At 38.2% G+C, this 22,362-nt stretch overlaps 1 protein-coding gene across 4 annotated transcripts in view; it reads left to right on the top strand.

Moving 5' to 3' along the window:
- STAU2 (staufen double-stranded RNA binding protein 2) overlaps window positions 1-22,362 on the top strand; it is a 372,566-nt gene that overhangs the window by 66,699 nt on the left and 283,505 nt on the right. For all 4 annotated transcript variants that reach the window (XM_023727735.1, XM_012554441.2, XM_023727736.1 and 1 more), the window contains one exon: window positions 448-583. In XM_023727735.1, coding sequence (XP_023583503.1) covers window positions 448-583 — 136 coding nt within the window. The remainder of the gene's footprint in view (window positions 1-447; window positions 584-22,362) is intronic.

Below are 22,362 nucleotides of genomic sequence, written 5' to 3' on the forward strand. Positions count from 1 at the left end.
CAAGAATTACTTTTCATAATTAGTAATTTTTACTGATGCCCCTGTATTCATTTCTAATGTTTAGTTGCTTGCTAACCAAAGTGTAAATAAATTATTCACAGAGGATAATATTTTTACTGATTAAATACATGCAAGCTTTCTGGGGTAAGTAATGTTGAAGTTCAGTACTTTCTTTAATAATATCCAAAATTAGCCATCTAAGGATTTTTTGTGTGCATTGTTTTGAAACAGTATGACTGAAAAGTTGAATTTTTGGTTGTTAATGCATAGACAGTGTTGCAAAAACCGCAGAGATTTTATTAGAGACTATTTTCATGTTTGTTTAGTTTGTTTGGGCAGATCGGCCATCCACCCCTACCTTCTGTCATGGTAATGAAATGTCTTACAAATGTAGCATGCATGATGTATTGTGGAAATATTTCACTTGTGTGCCTTTTTTTTGAACAGGCAGTATAACTCCAACTGTGGAACTGAATGGGCTTGCTATGAAAAGGGGAGAGCCTGCCATCTACAGGCCATTAGACCCAAAGCCATTCCCAAATTATAGAGCTAATTACAACTTTCGGGGCATGTACAATCAGAGGTTTGTATCTCTCCTTTGGTTCTGTTCTTATGTTACTATTTTATACATGTTGTGAAAGTTTCTAAAACTCAGAGTATTTTCATTGAAAATAAAATTTACTTTGGACATTTTGCATGAAATTTGGATAAATCAGGGTGACAAGGAATATTTTAAAAAATATCATTAAAAAAAATCAGTTTTCAGGAACTAGTTTTTATTGAGTCATAAGAGCCCTGTATTTGTTGCAGGATCCATTTCTAAAATCACTGCACAGTTTATAGTGCTGACTTCCCAGTGACTTTCTCATGCATTCGCCAAGCCACTGTAGTAGATGCCTTTCTCAGTGTTTTTCTTATTTGTTCTAGTGAATCACAAGTATGAGTTTGTAATTTATAGGAAATTTATTGGAGGAAGCAAGGATTTACTGAGTTTTTATGGACATTGCATGAGTTCATGATAGTTACAAGTATAACAGAATTTTCTTTTGAAAGTGACACAATTTTCAAAATAAAGTTTAGTTTTTTTTTTTCTGATCATAAAAGTCATGTAGCTCATTGTAGAGAAGGTGGAAAATGCAGAAAGGTAAAAAGAAAATATAAATATTTTGTAATTCCAGAATTAACTACTGTTAATGTTTTGACATACTTTATATATATATATATATTTTTGCATATGAATACATTAAACAAAATCAAAGTTATCCTTTATATGCAATTTTTATAGTACTTTATTGAGGTATAATATGTATGGGAAAATGCACACATTTTAAGTATACATCTTGATAACGTCATTATTGTATTTATGTATATATGTACTTACTCTTTATTTGATGAATTTTTACACATGTATATCTTTACGTGATCACAACCTAGCTCAAGATGTAGAACGTTTTCTTCACCCCTGTGAGTTTCCGCCTGCCTCTTTGCAGTTGATACATGCCTTCCCACAAGTAACCACTATTCTAACATCTGTTGCCATAGATTTGTTTTGCCTGTCATTGAACTTCATGTAAATAGACCCATACAGTATTTACTTGTTTGTGTCTGACTTCTTTTACTTTACCTAATGTTTTTTGGTTCTGTTTGTTTTTGTTTTATTGAGATTCATCGATGTTGCCTGTGTCTGGAGTTCATCCTTTTTTATTGCTGAATAGTATTTCATTGTATATGTTTATCCTGTATGTGCATTTTTTGTGCCTTCTTTTCATTTAATAGTAATTGTTTTTCATATCTGTAATCTTTGAAAACTTTTTTGATGGCTACATAATGCTTCATGTGGCCAAGGTATACTTTATAATTTTATGCCTTTTGTTGATCATCTAGGTTGTTTCTTTTCTTTCTTTATCGTTTTGCTATTATAAATAATGCTGCAGTAGACTTCATACATAAATCCTGGTTCGCATCACTGATTTTTTTCCTTAAGCTAGATTACTAGAAGGTGAGTATTGGGGTAAAAAGGAATAATGTGTTGCCCAATTCCATTAAAGTTTACACTAATTTCTTACAGTATCCAAGAATGACTGTTCTACTCTGATAACACTATTTTAAGTTTAAGAAAATTTGTCTTGCTTGATAGTTAAAAGTAGTATGTTGTTTTTATTTCGGTTTTATTGGTTACTAGTGAGGCTGAACAGTTTTTCAAATGTTTATTAGCTGTTCTTCCTTTTTGATTGGTCTGATTTTTTATTGCATTGCTTGACAGTTTTTCAAATGTTTTTGTGTTGAGGATATTAGCATTAAGTCTATCTTATTTGTTGTAATTTCCCTGCTTTTAAAAATTTGGCTTTTAATTTTGTGTTTTTCATGTACTACAGTGTTAAATATTATGCACTCTGATGTATTGATTTTTTTCTTTTGTGATTTCTCCCACTGTTTTTATGCCTAAGAAATTATTTTCCATGTGTAATCAGGTATTTGCTGATGCTTTTGTTAGGTGCTAATGTCCACTGACCACCAGGTGGCTGTGCGTCTCTTTTGCCTGCCCTGCTGAAATCTGCATTGATGACTTGTCCTTTTTTTTTGCTCAGATAATGCTTTCAGAAGGTATCTGCCATCCTGTCCTTGCTCACTTGGCCTAAATCCTCAGTTTTCTGGGTTCCCCTGGTATGTTGTTTCAGTCCCATCCTCTTCGGTGGTGTTCCCTGTGGATCATCCAGTGGCAGGTTTCTTAGCTTTCAAATTGGAGTCCACACTGGACTCTGCAGTAGTAGGCAGGGGCAATGTAATATTTCTGTTATTGTTCCTTTGCTTTCTCTTCTTCTGTGTAACATACCCATGGTCTTTCTTCCAGTCTAAGACTACCTAATATAAAACTAGTTGCCCACTTAAACACAACAGATATGTTTGATCACCTGAATTAGGAACACATTGTCTATTTTACACTTGAGAGATATTTTATTTTGAATGTACTATAATGGATAGATTCGTAAGGGTATTATGTTTAAACATTTTGTTGTATTTTCTATCTATGGTCTTCTACTGAAATTTTGCTAGAGTTTTGACTAGTGAATTTATTGCTTTTAAATGAAAGAAATTTAATGCTAAAGCATTGAAAAATCAGACAACAATCCTTGTCTGATGGAGCTCGTGTTCTAGTGGGGAGACGGTCAGTCAGTAAGAGAAATAATATAGACAGTGTGTTAGATAGTGACAGAGACTCAGGAGAACGAAAAAACCAGGGAAGGAGAGTATCCTTTTAGATATGGTGATGTTTGATAAAGAGCTAAAGAAGAGGGGAACAAGCAGTGAGAATATCAGGGAGAGAGCATCTCAGGCAGAAGAAACAACAAGTGCAAAGACGCAGGCATGTTGATGAACAACCAAGAAGCCAGTGTGCCTGCAAACAAGTGAGCAAGGAGAAGGGCATTTGGGAGATGAGATCAGAGGAGGTAACGGGGATCGTGTAGTCATGTGGTTTAGTTTGATTTTATTCTCCCTAGATTTTCTGTTAAGGAGTCCTGGTGATGCAGTGGTTAAGTGCTCACCAGCTAAGCTGAAAGGTCAGTGGGTTGGACTCACCAGCCGCTCTGCAGAAGAAAGATGTGGCAGTCTGCTTCCGTGAAGATTTACAGCCTTAGAACCCAATGGGGCAGTTCTGCTCCGTCATAAACAGAATCTATGAGTCAGAATCGGCTCAACGGCAGTGGGTAGATTTTCTGTTAAGAATGTTGCCATTTTTCCTTTGTTGACAATTTTTAGTTTCAAGATCTGATTCCATGGTTGTCACGAGGGGTGTAAGAATTTTATTTATGACTTCTTCTGAGGGTTGCGCCTTAGACCATTCCTGTTCAATGGATAAAGTGGATTTTCCTTTCAGGTGTTTGGAGAGTCTTCAAAATTTTCTGCAGATCACAAAAAGGGTAAAAGAGAACAGGGAAGAACTGTTCAGCCGCCAAAGCCATGCTTCCACTTCAGCATGGTTCTCTGCTCACCAAAGGGCAGACCTAGCCTTTACTCTGTAGGCTGTTAAAATTCTGGCTTCATACATGGCTTTACTTTTCAGATGACAAATATGAATATATTACAGGGAATTTGGAGCCAGAGATCAGGGGAGATTCCCTTCTCCTTGAAGGACATCAAGTTAAATAGTAGCTTCTTAATAAGGTAGAGAGTGAAAGATTAAAAAGTCTAAGAATCTGATATCATTTAGAGGGATTTTTTGAAAAGGTCCTCTCATTTTCTATTTAAGATAATATTAACTAATAATTAGATATTACCCGTAGTGTTTTTTTTTTAAATAATATTTCATTGTGTTTTAGGTGAAAGTTTACACAGCAAATTAGATTTAACAATTTATATACAAATTGTTCCGTGACATTGGTTACATTTTTCACAGTTGTCAGCATACTTATTATTTTCATTCTGTTTGTTCTGTTTCCATTAATCTAGCTTCCCTGCCCCTCCTTACCTTCCCATCTTTGCTTTAGGGTAAGTGTTGACCGTTTGGTCTCATATAGTTGATTACTTAAGGGAGCACAGTACTCAGGGGTGATATTGTTTATTTTATAAGCCAGTTTATTATTTGGCTGAAAGATGGCCTCCAGGAGTGGCTCCAGTTCCAAGTTCAAAGGTTATCTTAGGACCATAGTCTCAGGGGTTCCTCTAGTCTCTATCAGTCTAGTAGGTCTGGTATTTTTTTTAGGAATTGGCATTTTGTTCTACATTTTTCTCCCATTCTATCTGGGACCTTCTGCTGTGTCCCTGGTCAGAATGGTCAGTAGTGGTAGCTGGGCACCATCTAATTCTGGTCTTGGGCTAGATGAGGCCATGGTTCACACGGGCTGTTAGTCCTGTGAACTGTCTTCTTTGAGTCTTTGGTTTCCTTCATTCTGTTTTGCTCTAGACAAGTAGAGACCAATAGTTGTATCTTAGATGGCCGCTTGCAAGCTTTTAAGACTCTAGACGCTGTTCACCAAACTAGGATGTAGAACGTTTTCTTTATGAACTGCGTCATGCCAATTGACCGAGTTGTCCCCAGAGACTAAGGTCCCAAGCCTTTTAACCCAGTAAACCAAGCCGTGAGGTGTTTGGATATGTCTAGGAAGTCTCCATAACTGTGCCCCTTGTGTGCTTTATTATCTATATGACTATATATGCAGCATACACAAACATGTATATACATATGCCTATAGATAGACCTATATATGCACACACCTGTACTCACATATGCCTTCCTATACACATATATGCATACACAACCACACACATTTTTTGGTTGTTATTGCTGTTGCTGCAAAATTATATAAGTTATAGCATTTACCAAAATTGTCCCTTATTCTTGCATGCTTCTTAGTGTCTTCATTTACCTTGGTCAAGTTGTACAGACTTCACCCATATTGGATATTGCCTTTTCCATCACCAAAAATAACAAGTGTGTAATATCTAGAAAGTGTTTTCCCTTACCTTCCCACTTCCATCCCTGGTAACCATCTAAGAACATTGCTTGAACCTATTCTTGACTTTTTATAAAAGTAAGATGATATAGTATTTGCCCTTTTGTGATTGACTTTTTTCATTCAGCATTATGTCCTCCAGATTCATCCAAGTTATGTTTCCTGGACTCCTCATTATTTTTTATAATTGTGTAGTGTTCCATTGTATATATGTACCACAATTCGTTTATCCATTCATCCATTGATGGGCACTTAGGTTGTTTCCATCTTTTTGCTATTGAGAATAACGCCACAACGGACATAGGTGTGCATATGTCTATTTGTGTCACTGCTCCTGTTTCTCTAGAAAATATATACGTAGGAGCAGGGTTGCTGGATCATAAGGTATTTCTATTTCTACCTTTCTGAAGATGGGCCATACAGTTTTCCATAGTGATTGGACCATTTTACAATCCCACCAGCAGGGTTTAAGAGTTCTAGTCTCCCCACAACCTTGCCAGCATTTGTTGTTTTCTGTTTTTTGATCCGTGCCATTTTTGCAGGGGAGAGATAGTATCTCATTGTATCACCCATAGTGTTTTTCTTCCCCCATTGTGTTTTATCTGTTCTTCACTGTCAGATTTTTCCACTTGAACTCATTTGAAGGCCTGGGGAGAACTGCTTTTTCTCCTGCCCTGTTTTATGATGGGTAGAGTAAAAAACAGATCTACCCATGAGCAAACTGTGGATTTGACCCGGATACTGAAATACTTGTCTTCCTTTGTTACAGCCAAGATATTGGACGATGAATAGATCTACTTCCAACTTTTTTTCTCATTTGGAACACTGTTCTCTAACAGAGATTTTATAAGTAGCAAACATATAAAAAGTCATATGACAAAGTACAGGATGTAAAGATTTGAGAACATTTTAGGCCTTTATTCTCCCATTTTTATTATAAAAAGTGACATACATTTTCTCGAGGACTAGAATAGCTGAAATCAGGCCCCCTAGAGACAGTTTATCTATTTTGTATATTTACAGATAAAAGAAGCATTATTGCTTGGCAAATGGCCAGAAAGCCCCCTGGCCTGCAGATGCAGATTGCCAAAGGGCTGTAACTCAGACCAGACTGTGATAATAGGAACTCACTGGTCTGGTAACTGGGGGGTCTCTGCATGGTCGGAGGTAGGAATTTAGTGTTGGTCTTCCTCATTTTCCATTTTTTTCTCCTTCTAGCCCTCTTCTCATTTTTCCTCTGCTTAACTTTATTTTCAAACAAGCTCACTCTATTTGCTATACCTCATTTGCTACCTCGTCCTTAGACTTGTAGTACTAGAGGTGGAGCAAGGTTTTTTTTCTTTTTTGCCTCCTCTTTATTGGGCTAGTTCTTGGAAATGTCCCAAGAAAGACTCTGAGTAGACTGTCCAACCCAGAATTAGTCATTCAGACTGGGTTTGGGGTGGGGGGGATACTTTAATTGGCCAAACTTGGGTTGTGTGTCCACCCTGAATAAATAGGGTTTAGCCCCATCCAAACTACTATATTGAGCAATATTATTTTATAGAATGGATATAGAATGACTCCCTAAAGTTAAAGATTCTGAGGGAAATTCATTTTCACAACGGTCAGAACATTTAGTTCAAATCCCTGGTTCTGATACTTTTAGCCGTGTGATCTTGGGCAAGACACTGGACCTCCTTTTGTTTCCTCATTTGCTAAATAGAGATAATAATGCCAAATAAAAGGGATTTTGTGAGGTCTCATTCATTCAGCAAACACATGGCACATGTTGTGTTAGAGACATTGATGAAAGACAGTGGAGTAGACTCTGAGTCTAGTAGAAGAGGAAGACAGTCCGAAGAAATAATAGAGCAATAGATGTGTCCATATGGTGCTATGGAAACATTGAAAACAAGCATCTTGCCTAGACTGGGGAATCAAGAAAGCCTTCCAGGAGGAAATGACACTTTATAACTGAATCTTCAGGGTTAACTAGGATTTAGGCAGGTGAAGATGAGAAGGAAAAGCAAGCCAGATTTTGGGGACAAAGGCAAGGAAACCTAGGAAAGTTTGATTCATTCGTGGACTTGCAAAGATGTCCTCATCTGTCATACCAAGAGATTTGGATTTTATCTCGAAGGCGTTTGGGAGCCATTAAAGGATTTTAGCTGAGGGGTAAAATAATTGGATATATGTTTTAGGAATATTGCTTTGGCAACAATATGAAAAATAGTTTGGATAGGCATAAAATTCAAGGGAGAAAGATGAAATATATGGATATTATTATAATCCATGGTGAATGTGATGATGGCCTGGAACAGTAAAGATGGAGAGGAGGGAATGGAGCCTGAAGATACTTAGGACGTAGACTCTAGTGATTGGCCAAATGGGGTACTAAGGGTAACGTTCATAGATCTTTTTTTTTTTTGGTAGTTTTTTATTAATTGAAAAAATGGGGTGCCAATTGCACATAATTGTTGTTCGAGTTTCCTTCTTCTGAGTGCTGCATTCTCTGCATCACCCTCTGGTTGTCTTGACTGGAGATGCTCTCCATCGGGGAGGTGAGCACTTTATAAAAGATGTCATCAGGGAGGTGATTAATGCAAGTGGGCCATATTGATCCCATGTTCCATGAAGTACAACACAATGTGGTACCTGTCAGTCCCATGGCCCAGGAAGTGTCCTTCCTGGTTACACTTGAGCCATAAAATCTTCCTCAACTTTCCAGAGATTCACACAAAGTACTAAATAAACATTGCATTTTCTGCACATAATTGTTATCAGTTTGATTTTGAGTGAAACTTCAGAAAACATGGAGTGACACCTAAAGGCACTTTGTACTTTCTGCACATAATTGTTGTTCGAGTTTCCTTCTTCTGAGTGCTGCATTCTCTGCATCACCCTCTGGTTGTCTTGACTGGAGATGCTCTCCATCGGGGAGGTGAGCACTTTATAAAAGATGTCATCAGGGAGGTGATTAATGCAAGTGGGCCATATTGATCCCATGCTCCATGAAGCACATCACACACGTGATACATACTGGTCCCATGGCCCGGGAACGTTCATGTATCCTGATGACAGGTAATGTTCACCATGAGAGGAGTTGAATCAGTCTTTTGGAAGGATGAGGAATTTAGTTTTGAATATGATGACCTTACGTTGCCAGTGAGCTATTAGGAGTAGTCACCATTCACTCCTTAAGGCTTCAGCCAAGGGTATACAGAGATTATTTTTGGCCTTGAGAGTTTGTTGGAAGTGTACATGGGAAGAGGTAGTTCAGAGTACAGAGCTTGCAGAATGGAGATGGGAAGTATATCTTGCAGAAAATTTGGCAGTGTTTAGGATACAGCCTCAGATCCAGTCACCCATCTGCTCTTCTTTCATCCAGGATTTGTACTTCCTTCCCAGAAGGATTTGGTTATGTTGGTTTGCTATCCAATTTGGAACAATTTCATGGCATTGTTTTATGTCAAACACTCCCATCCTTAGAAGTGGTTGGCATTTTTTGTGTCTAGATGATACTTGATTGCCTTTGGCCAATGTATCCAGTTTCTGGTCCAGTCACTTACAAGCTAAGTTAGTTGAGTTGTTTTCTTTTAACACGTGTGGTATGTATGGGTCATAGCAAGTTAAACAACAAGGAAAGGATTTGGGTTATTTTGCCTAAAAAGGTACCTGTTCCTTCGGGCACAACTACGTACCTAGTGAGTCTTCAAGGTCTCTTCTGTAGCCCTGAGAAATAAATCTGTGAGACTTGGAAATAACTTCATGGATAGCTGTGGCATTTATTCAGTGAAAATTTGATGGAGTGAAATAAGTTTTTTTGAAGCATCCAAACTGACTTTATTATGTTATCATAAAACTAGAAATAACTGATATTTTAGTTTATGAAAATAACTTGCATTATTGTACAGTTATGTATTGCTTAATGTTCACGATATGTGCTGTGAAATAGGACGTTATTTGATTTGGACGTTGTGAGAACACCTGGCTCTGGGGGACTCCCGGGCTAATGGGCCGGGGGCTGCTGTGCAGAGCACAGCTAGGGCAGCTTCCAGTGCCGACGCCTCAGGGGCGTGCTTGGCTGGGTCCTGCCCAGCGTGCAGCCTCATGAAGGTCAAGGCGAAGAGGCTCTGGGTGTGGGCTGGGGCATCGGGAGCAGTCTTGGTGACCTGGTGCACCCTCCCGGCCTTGGCCGGGCCTGCGATGCCTGCCAACCTTGGATACTTGGGAGTAGGATCGGGCATCCACTTCTCCTAGCAGCGGGAGTGCCCGTTCCTGTGACTGGGTGGTGGCGGGGCGGGCTTCCTGCCAAGTTGGGCTGTGGGCATCCCCCAGAGGGCGTGTGCCAGACCACAGACGAATATGCAGTTGGACATTGCCTGACCTGATGTTATGTGGCACATGACTATTTCAAAGTTTGTTACATGGAGTGATGACTCATGCTGATTATAGTGATGTTGGTTTTCTGTTTATTTTGAGGTTGTTTAAACTGTCATTTGTAAGCACTCCTCCTAGTTTGTAACGCCATTTTAAAAAGCATATTGGAAAGTAGAACAGTTGGAAAACGTTGAAAATATTTGTACCAGCAGTGGCATAAACTCTACTGTTATTGCTTTCTGCCACCAGATGGTGCTTGTGTATTGATAAAACAACGTACAGACTGGGTAAGTTCACTTTGCTTAGCTTGCCAAGGCCAGCGAGTAACTGATAAATGAGAGGTTAAACCATATTAGATTGCCGATATTTAAATCTTTTAAGCTATAAAAATGTCAGTTCCATACGGTTCAACCTAACAGGAAAAAGTCAGCCAAGTATACAACTTTAAAGCCTCTTGGGTGAGTGAAACAAGTATGAAGTAGTAAAAAGCAAGAATTCCTTCTGAAAATATATTTGTTGTTACTGTTGAGTCAGTTTTGACTCACTGTGACCCCAAGTGTGCAGACAAGAACTGCTCCACAAATTCCTTTCTTTTCTATTATTTATTTTGTTGAGATTATACACAGCAAAACATATACAATTCAGTGACATTGATTACATTCTTCGAGTTATACAACTGTTCTCACCCTCCTTTTCTGAGTAGTTCCTTCCCCATTAACATAAACTCACTGCCCCCTAAGGTTTCTGTCGTAGTTACCTAGTGCTGCTATAACAGAAATACCACAAATGGATGGCTTTAACAAGCAGAAATTTATTTTCTCACAGTTTAGGAGGCTAGAAGTCCAAATTTAGGGCACCAGCTCTAGGGGAAGGCTTTCTCTTTCTGTCAACTCTGGGGGAAGGTCCTTGTTCTTTTTCCTGGTTCCTTGGCAATCTCGATGTGGCTTGTCATCTGTCTTCCCCCATCTCTGCTCGCTTAATCTGCTCCTTTTATATCTTGTAAGAGATTGACTCAGGGCACACCCTGCACTACTCCTGCCTTGTTAACATAACAGAGATAACCCATTTCCAAAGGGATTGTAACCACAGGCATACCCATTGCTGTTGAGTTGATTCTGACTCATGGCTACTCTATAGGACAGAGTAGAACTGCCCTATAGAGTTTTCAAGGAGTGGCTAGTGGATTCAAACTGCTGACCTTTTGGTTAGCAGCCAAGCTCTTAACCACTGGGCCACCAGGGCTCCAACCACAGGCATAGCAGTTAGGATTTACAGCACATATTTTTGGGGTGATGCAGTTCAATCCGTAACAGTTCCTGTCTAATCTTTCGAGTTGCTGTTGTCATATTGATACATATAGACAGCTCTTAAAAGACCATAATGCTCAAGGCAGACATTTTTTTACTAGTTAAGTTAGACTGTTTGGTTTTAAGAAGATTTTAGGGGATATTTTTGGTTTAAGGTTTAAAGATTATCCCAGGGCAGTATTTTCAGGGGTTCATCCAGCCTCCATGGCTTTAGAAAGTCTAGAATCCATGAGAGTTTGAAATTCTGTTCTGTATTTTCCCTCTTTTGACCGGGATTCTTCTGTAGAATCTTTGATCAAAATGTTCAGTAATGGTAGCTGGGCACCATTCAGTTCTGGTCTCATGGCAAAGGAGACTGTTGTTCGTGGAGGCCATTAGCCACACATTCCATTTCCTTCTCTTATTCCTGACTCTCCTTCTTCCTCTGTTGCTCCAGGTGAACAGAGACCAATTATTGTTCCTTGCGTGGCCTCTTACAAGCTTTAAGACCCCAGGCACTGCACAGCAAAGCAAGCACTAAACACAGTATTAGGCCAATTAACTGGGATGTCCCATGAAACCATGACCCTATACCTCCAAACCGAGTTGCCAAATCCCATAAGGTTTTTTGGTTGTACATAAGCAGCCTCAGCAGTTACTCTGTTTTTTTTTATTCTAAGAATATCTGTCACACAACTTTTGCCAATTAAACTTTTTATAGGTGTAAAGCTTACTGGCAGCAATTACAGTAATTGGCTGTGTAACCCTACCCTTATTCAGAGCAAGTTTTCCATCACTGTTAACTCCCCCTTACTCCCCTCCATAAGATTTTCAAGGCTGTGACTTTTTGGAAGCAGATTGCCAGGCCTGTCTTCTGAAGCACCTCTGTTTGAACTGCCAACCTTTCAGCTAGTATTTGAGCACTTTAACCGTTTGCATATATATATGTGTGTGTGTATACACACGCATGTACACACACACACACACACACACACACACACACGGAGCTCTGGTGATGCAGTGGTTAAAAGCTTGGCTGCCAACCAAAAGGTCCACAGTTAATCCAGCAGCCGCTCCTGGGAAACCCTATGGGATAGTTCTCCTCTGCCCTGTAGGGTTGCTATGAGTCGGAATTGACTTGACGGCAATGGGTTTGGTTTTTTTTGGTTTTATATATATAAAACTTTGCCTTTTGTGTACTACATCCCTTGGTTTGGGGACTGTATTTTCATATGCTTTATATGTGGAGTAATATGTCAGGAATTTTTTTTTTTAACTGACACTTCTTCATGAGGACAGTACTTTATACGTAGAGCTGAAAGGTAGGCTACAAGATAAAATTCTGTAAGTTTTCACATAAACTTGCATTGTTAACTTAGAGATGTTTTTTGTTTTGTGGAAATAAAACCCATAATAAAGACATATTAAAAATATGTTGTCCTTTAAAAACTCTCATTAAGCCAGAGAAGAAAATTTGAAAAGGTTACCAAGGATAAAGGAGTGTGAACTCGTCATGAAACCAGAGAATCAGAGAGCCAGGAAGATAATTTCAGGTAAATGAGAGGATGATTCTGGGTCAGAAGCTCTTGTCTCAGGCTGAATGTGTTTAAAATTAAGAATAAATAGGAACCTAGTGAACACTGGAACCCGTTAAAGCAAAACGCATTGCTTGATAAGACCAGATGTGACACTCTTCTATTTTATGAAATAGAAAATCATTACTTTTTTCTCTGAAGTGAGATATGAGGAAGGCACCAAAACATGTTTCCCCAAGTATTAAATAAAAATCAGATAATTAAAAAATACATTTTGGAAGCTTATGCTTCTGGTCATGACAGAGAAACTGGGACCAGCCTTAACCCTCGTACCATAACTAGAAAACCTAATAAAATACATAAAATTGTTTTAGACATTGGACATAGATCATTGAACGTTAAATAAATCATAGACATTGGATCATAGGCAGCACAGGACTGTGATCTTTGAAAAGAAAGGAAACATGACGTGAGCCCTATGATCACCCTGGGTTTTTTTGCCTAGAGTTACTTTTGGTACAGGGAGAGGAATCCCAAACAGAGCACTGTGGTCTTACTGAGTTGAGAATATAGAGATTGGAGTTTAGGAAGGCCAAAGTGGAATTTGTGGTGAGGAAAAATGTGGAGGAGGGAGATACATAGAGAAGCAGCCCCAGAAATGTCCATAAGGGTGCTGTTGATTCTGTTGCTGGTATCTAAGCTGTATATGAATAGGGTAAAAATACCTGTGGCCAGGAAAAGAACCACCTGTGAGATGAACAATACATAAAGATCACCCAGGGTTGAAAGGCATTTGAGTTTCAACCAAAGGAGTGGAAACTCCTTACTGAATACCCAGGGCATTGAGTAGAGAAACCCTAGAAGCATCATGCCTTATGGTACAGCTAAGTTAGCCCTAGTATAAAGGCTACTCTAAACTTGCCCCAACAAAGATTAAAAACAAGTTTCACGAAGATCAACCTGATCTACAAAGTATCTTTAACTGTCTACCAGAACAAAATCCAGCACTCTTTAAAGGAAGAGAACAAAATCCAGCAGTCAACAATGTAAAATTCACATTGTCTAATATTCAATAACAAATTACGAAACCTACCAAGAAGGAGGAAAATGTGACCCGTGATCAGGAGAAAAATTAGTCAGTTGAAACAGATCCAGAAATAATGGAGATGATGAACTTTATCAGATAAGTATGTTAAAACAGATATTATAATCAAGGATTTCAAGGAAATTATGAACACAATGAGGAGAGAAATGGGCAAGATAAAAAAATAACCAGATGGAACTACTATAGATGAAAATCATAAATAAAAGGAAAATTATCATTGCATGGAATTAACAGTAGCTTAGACACTGCAGAAGATCAGTGAACTTTAAGGTATAACAACAGGAACTATACATACTGAAACAAAAAGAAACAAAAGGCTGGAACAAAATAAATAAAGCCTCAGAGATCTGTGGTACAATATTAAGTGGTGTATCTATTATATGTGTAATTGGAGTTCTAGGATGAAGGGTGGGACAGAAAAATATTCAAAGAGTAATGGCTTAATTGTACTCATCGGGAACCTACACTTAGACCAAGAGACAGTCATTCAAACAGAACAAGGGGATACTGTGTGGTTTAAAGTCAGGAAAGGTGTGCATCAGGGTTGTATCCTTTCACCATACTTGTTCAATCTGTATGCTGAGCAGATAATCCAAGAAGCTGGACTATACGAAGAAGAATGCAGCATTAGGATTGGAGGAAGACTCATTAACAACCTGCATTATGCAGATGACACAACCTTGCTTGCTGAAAGTGAAGAGGACTTGAAGCACTTACTGATGAAGATAAAAGACCACAGCCTTCAGTATGGATTACACCTCAACATAAAGAAAACAAAAATCCTCACAACTGGACCAGTAAGCAACATGATGATAAATGGAGAAAAGATTGAAGTTGTCAAGGATTTTATTTTACTTGGATCTACAGTCAACACCAATGGAAGTAATAGTCAGAAATCAAATGATGCATTGTGTTCGGCAAATCTGCTACAAAAGACCTTTTTAAAGTGTTAAAAAGCAAAGATGTTACTTTAAGGACTAAAGTGCACCTGACCCAAGCCACGGTGTTTTCAGTTGCCTCATATGCATGTGAAAGCTGGACAGTGAGTAAGGAAGACCGAAGAAAAATTGATGCCTTTGAATTACAGTGTTGGCAAAGAATATTGAATATACCACAGACTGCCAGAAGAACAAACAAATCTGTCTTGGAAGAAGTACAGCCAGAGTGCTCATTGGAAGCGAGGATGGTGAGACTTCATCTCATATACTTTGGATGTGTTATCAGGAGGGACCAGTCCCTGGAGAAGGGCATCATGCTCGGTAGAGAGTCAGTGAAAAAGAAGACCCTCAGCAAAATGGATTGACACAGTGGCTGCAACAGTGGGCTCAAGCATAACAACAGTTGTGAGGATGGGGCACAACCAGGCAGTGTTTCATTCTGTTGTCCATAGGGTCACTGTGAGTTGGAACCAACTTGATGACACCTAACAACAACAACAACGACTGAAAAAAATCCAGATTTGATGAAAAGTATATAAATCTATGGAGCGAAGAAGTGCAGTGATCCCCAAACGGAGTAAACTCCAAGGAAACTACATCAAGGTACGTTATAATCAAATTGCTGAAGACCAGTGATAAGAACATTTTAAAAGTAGCCAGAGAAGGAAGACATGTTGCATACAGAGGAACACCTTCTTAGCACAAACTATGAAAACTGGAAGACAATGAAACAATATTTTAAAGTGCTGAAAGAAAAAAATGATACCAATGTGGAATTCTGTACCCAATGAAAATATCTTCAAGAATGGAGGCAAAATAAAGATTTTTTTCCCCCCCAGACACAAGGTGAGGGCTTTGTTGCCAACAGAGCTGTCCTGCGATAAATATCCAATGAAGTTCTTCAGGCCAAGGGTATTAAAAAATAAGTAATGAAAAGCATGGGAAATGGTAAATATGTGGATAAATATAAAGAACATTAAAAAGTTTATGTGAAATTGACCATTTAATGCAAAAATAATAGTATTTTGTGGATTTTATAACAGGTAGAAGTAAAATTATGACAGCAATAGAACAAAGGATGTAAAGGTGGAAATAAAGTATGCTGCTGTAATTTTCCTGCACTGTACATGAACTGATATAAAATGATGTGAAGGGAAATTGTGACAAGTTAAAGATGCATGTTGTAAACTGCAGAGCAAATAAAAGAAAACCAAAGAAGAATAGCTAAGACTCCAATAGTGGAGATAAAATAGAATTATAAAAAATTGTAATCTAAAAAAGAGGTGGGAGAATGGAAAAAAGAACACATAGGGCAAATTAGAAAACAGGGAACAAGATGGTAGATTTAAAACCAACCACGCTGATAATTACATTAAATGTAAATGGTCTAAACATTCTAGTTAAAAGGTATCAAATGTCAGACTGGATAAAACAGAAAATACAACCATATGCTATGTAAAGAAATCCATTTTAAATAGAAGGATGCAGATAGGTTAAAAGTATAGGATAGAGAACGATATATCACAGAACCACTAATCATAATAAAGCTGGAGTGGCTATATTAACATTGACCAAAGTAGACTTTATAACACAAAATATTACCAGAGAGAAAGATATCTCATAATAATAAAAGGATAAAATCATCAAGAAGACCTGACAGTTCTAAATATACGTGCACCTACTAACAGACCTTAGAATAAGACAGAAAAGTAGCAATAATACAGACTTTGTAGAAATAGTGTGGAGGTGGCATCTGACCTCCTGTAACATCACAGGGGGGAAGGAGAATCAAGATCAATAGCCTAAGGCTGATTCCTAGGAGGCAGAGGTCAGATATGCCTCCTCTCTCCACCATCTTTACCAATTCTGACATCAAACGTCCCTCCCACAGCACTCTGTACATCTCCGCTGAGTTCTGTAATTCGTTGCAATGGCCACACAGAACTCACAGACAATACTCACAATTATGGGGTTTATTAGGGAAGTAACAGGGTTACAGTTCTGGTTCAGGAACGCTCAGGATACAGTTCTTTCATCAGGACAGCCTCTTCTCAGCTATCCCCACAGGCATGCCTCTCTCTGGCCCTGCTCAGCAAGTGTTACAAAGCTCTTTTAGCTCTGCCTGTATGTGCCCAGAGACACCCTACTCTGCCAGCAAGCTTCCTGCCTAAAGACACTTAGCTTTCTCATGCCGTGGATGGGGAAGCCCACCGTGCTGTCTCCTGCCTCTGCTGCTGCCATTTCTCTGATACCACATTTTGCCATCTTCAGATCACAGCTCTCTTCAGTGTTATAACTCTCTCTTTCAGTCTCCTGATTTCCAGGAGCTTCTCAGCGCAGGAATCCTGGATCCAAAGGATGTGCTCCACTCCTGGCTCTTCTTCCTTGGTGGTGGTGAGATTCCCCTTTCCTGCCTCTGGGATGGCTCATTTTAAGCCTAGTGGGATAGCAGAACTGACCAATGGGCCACAATTACCTTATTTGCATAGTCCCACCCAATCACTTGGGTGGGAGTTACAAGTCCATGGTGAGAAAGGCCATGCACTGTAGATATCAGTACCACTGTCAACTAGTGTTATGGAACTCTCTATCCAATAACGGCAGAATATACTTTTTTTCAAGTCACATGGAACATTCACCAAGATAGATCATATGCTGGGCAACAATTCTCAGCATATTCAAGAGGCATTAAATTAGAAAACAGTTTCACAAAAATATCTGGAAAATTCCACCAGTATTTGGAAATTAAACAACACACGTTTCTGAATAATGCATGGGTCAAAAAAGAAATTACAAAGAAAATAAAAAAATACTTTGAACTGAATGAAGATGAAAATTTAGCATTGAAATATGTAGGACGCACCTAAAGCAGCGCTTAGAGGGCTGTGTATAGTTTTAACTGCTTATATGAGAAAAGAAAAAAGGTCCAAGATTAATGCTTTAGACTTCCACTTTAAGAAGCTAGAAAAAGACAAAATTAAACCCAAAGTACAAAAATAATAAAGTACGAAGTACAAAAAATAATAATAAAGATAGGAACAGAAACCAATGAATTGAAAATAGACAGACAATAGAGAAAAATCAATGAAACCAACAGGTGGTTCTGCGAAAAGATTGATGAAATCGATAAACTTCTAGCTGGACTGATAAGAGAGAAGGAAAAGATAACATTGCCAATGTCAGGAGTGAAAAATGCAACATCATTATAGATCCTGCTAACATTAAAAAGAATATAAGGGAGCTTTATGAACAACTTTCTGTTTATACATTTAATAACTTAGATCAGGAGTTGGCAAACCATGGTCCACAGGCTCACCACCTGTTTTTGTAAATGAAGTTTTATTGGAACATGACTGTGCCCATCCACTTATGTATTGTTTTTGAACTATAATGGCACAGGTAATTGTGACAGAGGCCGTATGACCCACAAGTCTAAAATATTTACTCTCTGTCCCTTTAAGAAAAAAGCTTGCTGACCCCTACTTTGATGACCTGGGCAAATTTATTAGAAGGCATAAATTATTAAAACTGATTAAGAACACATTAAGAAAAAAACCCTGAATAACCCTGCCAGAGAAATTGAATTTGCAATTAAAAACTTTTCCACAAAGAAAATTCCAATCTCAAATGGTTTCACAGGTAAATTCTACTGAACATTTGAGGAAGAAATAATATCAGTACTGTCAGAAAACAGGAGAAAGGAACACTTCCCAGCTTAGTCTGTGAAGCCAATGTTATACTATAACTAGACAAAGACCTTACAGGAGAAGAAAACTTGTTATCAATATCCCTCATGATCACAGATGTAAAAATCTTTAAGAAAATATTAGTAAATAAAATTCAGCAAAATATAAGTAACATAAGACTGTAAGTGGAGTTTATCCTAGGAAAGCAAAATTGATCTAACATTCAGTAATCAAAATAATTAACTGTATTAACAGAATAAAGGAGAAACACCACATGAGCATCTAGTTAGATGCAGAAAAAAGCATTTGACAAAATTCACCACACATTCATGATACAGACTCTCAGCAAACTAGAAATGGAAGAGAACTTCCTTCAGCTGACAGAGGGCTTCTCTAAATAGCCTTTAACTAACTTTTTATGATGAAAGACTGAATATTTGATGTAAGATCAGGAACGAAACTCATCAAACTATGCACTTAAAATAGGCCCATTTTATTACATGTAAATTTTACCTCAATAACCTCCATACATGTGATAAAAAATATTTTGTAATACTCAGTTTTCTTTGAAGCTACAATTATTTCTAAGAGAGCATCAGATTTTTGCCTCTTAGGCATTTGGCCAAAAACAGTTGTTTTGTTGTTGTTAGGTGCTGTTGAGTTCAGTCCAACTCATAGTTGACCCCATGTGATAGAGTAGAACCACCACATAGCGTTTTCTAGGCTGTAATCTTTATGGGAGTAGATCACCAGGTCTCTCTCCCATAGAGCCATCGAGTTGATTCCGACTCATAATGACCCTATAGGGAAGCAGACAGCTGTGTCTTTCTCCCGCGGAGCAGCTGGTGGGTGTTCAAACCACTGGCCTTTTGATTAGCAGCTGAGTGCTCATCCACTATGCCACCAGGGCTCCTTAGTAAACATCTTCAACCCACTGCTGCCTTAAACCCATTGCTGTTGAGTCAATTCCAACTGATGGTGACCCTGTAGAACTGAGTAGAACTGCCCCTTAGGGTTTCCAAGGCTGTAAATATTTATAGAAGCAGACTGTCATATCTCTCTCCCGCAGAGCGCCCAGTGGGTTCTGACCACTGACCTTTCGCTTAGCATCGGAGTGCTTAACTGCTGTGCTGCCAGGGCTCCTTGTAAACATCTTTCTAGGGGTTAAAATAATAATTACCACATAGGGGCATTTGAGGATGGAACAATATGCCTGTAAATTGCTTAGCTTTTGCCTTTGCTCAATAATTGTTATTGTAATTGTTAGACTTTATTATATTCTAGTCTAGTTGTGAGCACAGACTCTGGAGTGTGGATTGAAGCTGTGTGGATTTGAGCGGGTTACTCAACCTTCTATTCCGCAGTTAACTCGTCTGTAAATTGAGAATAAATAATGCATCCTCAGACAATTCAGTGACTACACATGGCCTGTAAGTATTTCTTTAAAAATTCACTTCGGCCACCGTCCATAAAATCAGGCTATGATTCATTATTATTTCTGAGTGTGTGCTTTATAGGAGGTGACTGGTTCTCTAATGTGAATAAGGGACTTTTTGAATATTGGTTTGAACTTAGTTGACCCTGGACTATAGCAGCAGAGAATTACTTCTTCATTGGAAAACTGCTGTGTTCATCAAGAGTTAATAACTTGGAGTTTAAACACAAGCTTCAGAAAATCTGTGTCCTTTATGAAATTGTATGCAGTATTTAATATATACTTGTCTTCTACCTTTTCCTCCCAGCTTGATAGCCATTTATTCTACCTTTGGCCTTTCTACTTTCTTGCTTTCATTCCCAGGGAATTGTAGCCTATGTTTTCTTGCCACTGAACGAGCATTCAAGGACTAATAACTTGGTAATAAATCTCCTGTGATGCAGTTGCAGGAGTCTGTTTGCCTTTGTTTTGCTCTTACAGACAGGCAGGCAGGCCCAAAGCTTACCACTTAATTTTGCATTAGTAACTGTTGAAAATATGTAGTATGTTTATTAAATAAAATTTTGTTTTTTCTAAAAGTCACAAAAGTTTAACATTTTTCATACTTCTCTGAAACAAAAGCAAAAGAAAAAAGCAAATTCTTAAATTAAAAAAATGGCCTTTTATAATTCTGGATTGGTTTGTGTTTGAGTTTTATTTTGAGCAGTGGCTGCTTTTTTTTTTTTTTTTTTAATGCTCTCAAGATCTTTTTTGAGTTCTGTGTGCTAAAAGCTTAAGCATTATTCTCCACAAAGGTGAATACAAGGAAAATAGCACCAAAAGCATAATTACTGTAAGTTTTTTGCTTGTTTCTTCAAGTGTATCATGATTCTTTAACGAGGGAAGTACAGCCATGCCTTAAATCTGATAATGCCAGATTCATAACTTTTTACAGGAAGGGATTTATCTTTCTAATCCTAATTTCAACAATTTTTGTCCTAGACTAGGGAAAGTAAACAGCATCCTCTATTCTTTCATATGAGGCTAATTTTATTAATTTATTATTCATGCTCTGAAGTGCAAGTACAATACTGTTAAATTCACTTTCAGAAAACCCATTGCCTTTGAGTCAATTCTGACTCATAGTGACCCTATAGGACACAGGAGAACTGCCCCATAGAATTTCCAAGGAGTGGCTGGTGGATTCGAACTGCTCACCTTTTGGTTAGCAGCCGAACACTTAACCACTGTGCCACCAGGGCCCCTAAATTTACTTTATCTGTGTTTAAAACAATGCTGTCTCACAAATGTTCTGTTCAGTTGAGTGATTTTGCTTTAGTAGTGCTGACTTGTCTTTTTTTTAATCGATGGGTAAAATGGCAATAAAATTTATGAAGCTGTTTTTAATGTTACAGGTGACATACAGATGAGTGAGCTTTCAGTTTTCAGAATTCTGCTAAGAAATTTTATTTAGGTTGCTAGTCTTAGCTCTGAGACATTTGACATCTCTTTGTTTTGGAGAGTTCTTTTATGAATTAAAAAAACAATGTTGTATCTACCAGGTGTTTCCCCTTAATATTCAATTACTTTCTATATATTTTCTTCAACTATTGAGTTTTAGAGAAGACTTTGTGGTTTTTAATGTTAATTGGGTTTAGAAACAAATTTAACTGTGGTTTATAAAGCAAGTGCTGTGGGTATTAATAAGGAGTTTATATTACATGTTTATAGAAGTCTCTGCAATAATGAGATTTCTTGGAACTGTAATACTTTGATAAATTCTGGGCAACATTTTGGGTGATCATCAAAATAGGCCATGTTCCAGAAGTTTGTTTTTATGTTGGTTACTGGAAGCTTAGAATGCATTTTCTCATAGAAATATTGTGATAAATGGTGGCAAAATTCCCAAGACAGGCCCTAAAAGCCCATTTTACTTACAGTGAATAGTATATCTTCTAAGTAGGTCCAACTTGGGCTCCCAAGAATCCTTTCCCCTTGGTGCCACCTGATCAGTGGAGTGGGTCTTTTGTAGGTCTAGCAGTAGCAGGGGTATAAAAGAGAGGAATGTTCCAGACACCATGGGGTGATGGAGAGAGACAGTTTACCCTCCTCTGCAGCTTTAATTTCAAATTGTTTATTAATAGAAGTGAGCTTAATTAGCTGTAGGAAGGGCAGATCCGTTAAGTGTTGTGCATGTTTTAAGAGGAGGCTTGAAGACAGGAGTGGGCTAAGTAACGGGGTATAGAAGCAGCAGATGGGATAGCTGCAGGGAGAAGAAGTGATAAAGGCAGTGACTTAGTCCAGGACACCCTGGGTAAAATCTACCTTACAGCAAGAGTATAGAATTTAATGTTTAGTGCAACCATGACTCATTGAACTATAACAAAACAATTCCTACCTCTTATAGGGAAATTCCTGCTTTATAAAATAAAATCGGGATCCTTCAAATTTGGAAATTATGGGAGGATCTTTATATAGAAAAGGAGACTCTGGGCGACACAGGTAGAGTAAGTGCTTCCCTACTAGCAGAAAGGTTGGTGGTTTGAACCCACCTAGAGGTGCCTCTAAAGACAAGCCTGGTGA

The sequence above is a fragment of the Trichechus manatus genome, unplaced genomic scaffold (assembly GCF_000243295.1).
Source record: "Trichechus manatus latirostris isolate Lorelei unplaced genomic scaffold, TriManLat1.0 scaffold00018, whole genome shotgun sequence".
Classification (NCBI taxonomy): Eukaryota; Metazoa; Chordata; class Mammalia; order Sirenia; family Trichechidae; genus Trichechus; species Trichechus manatus.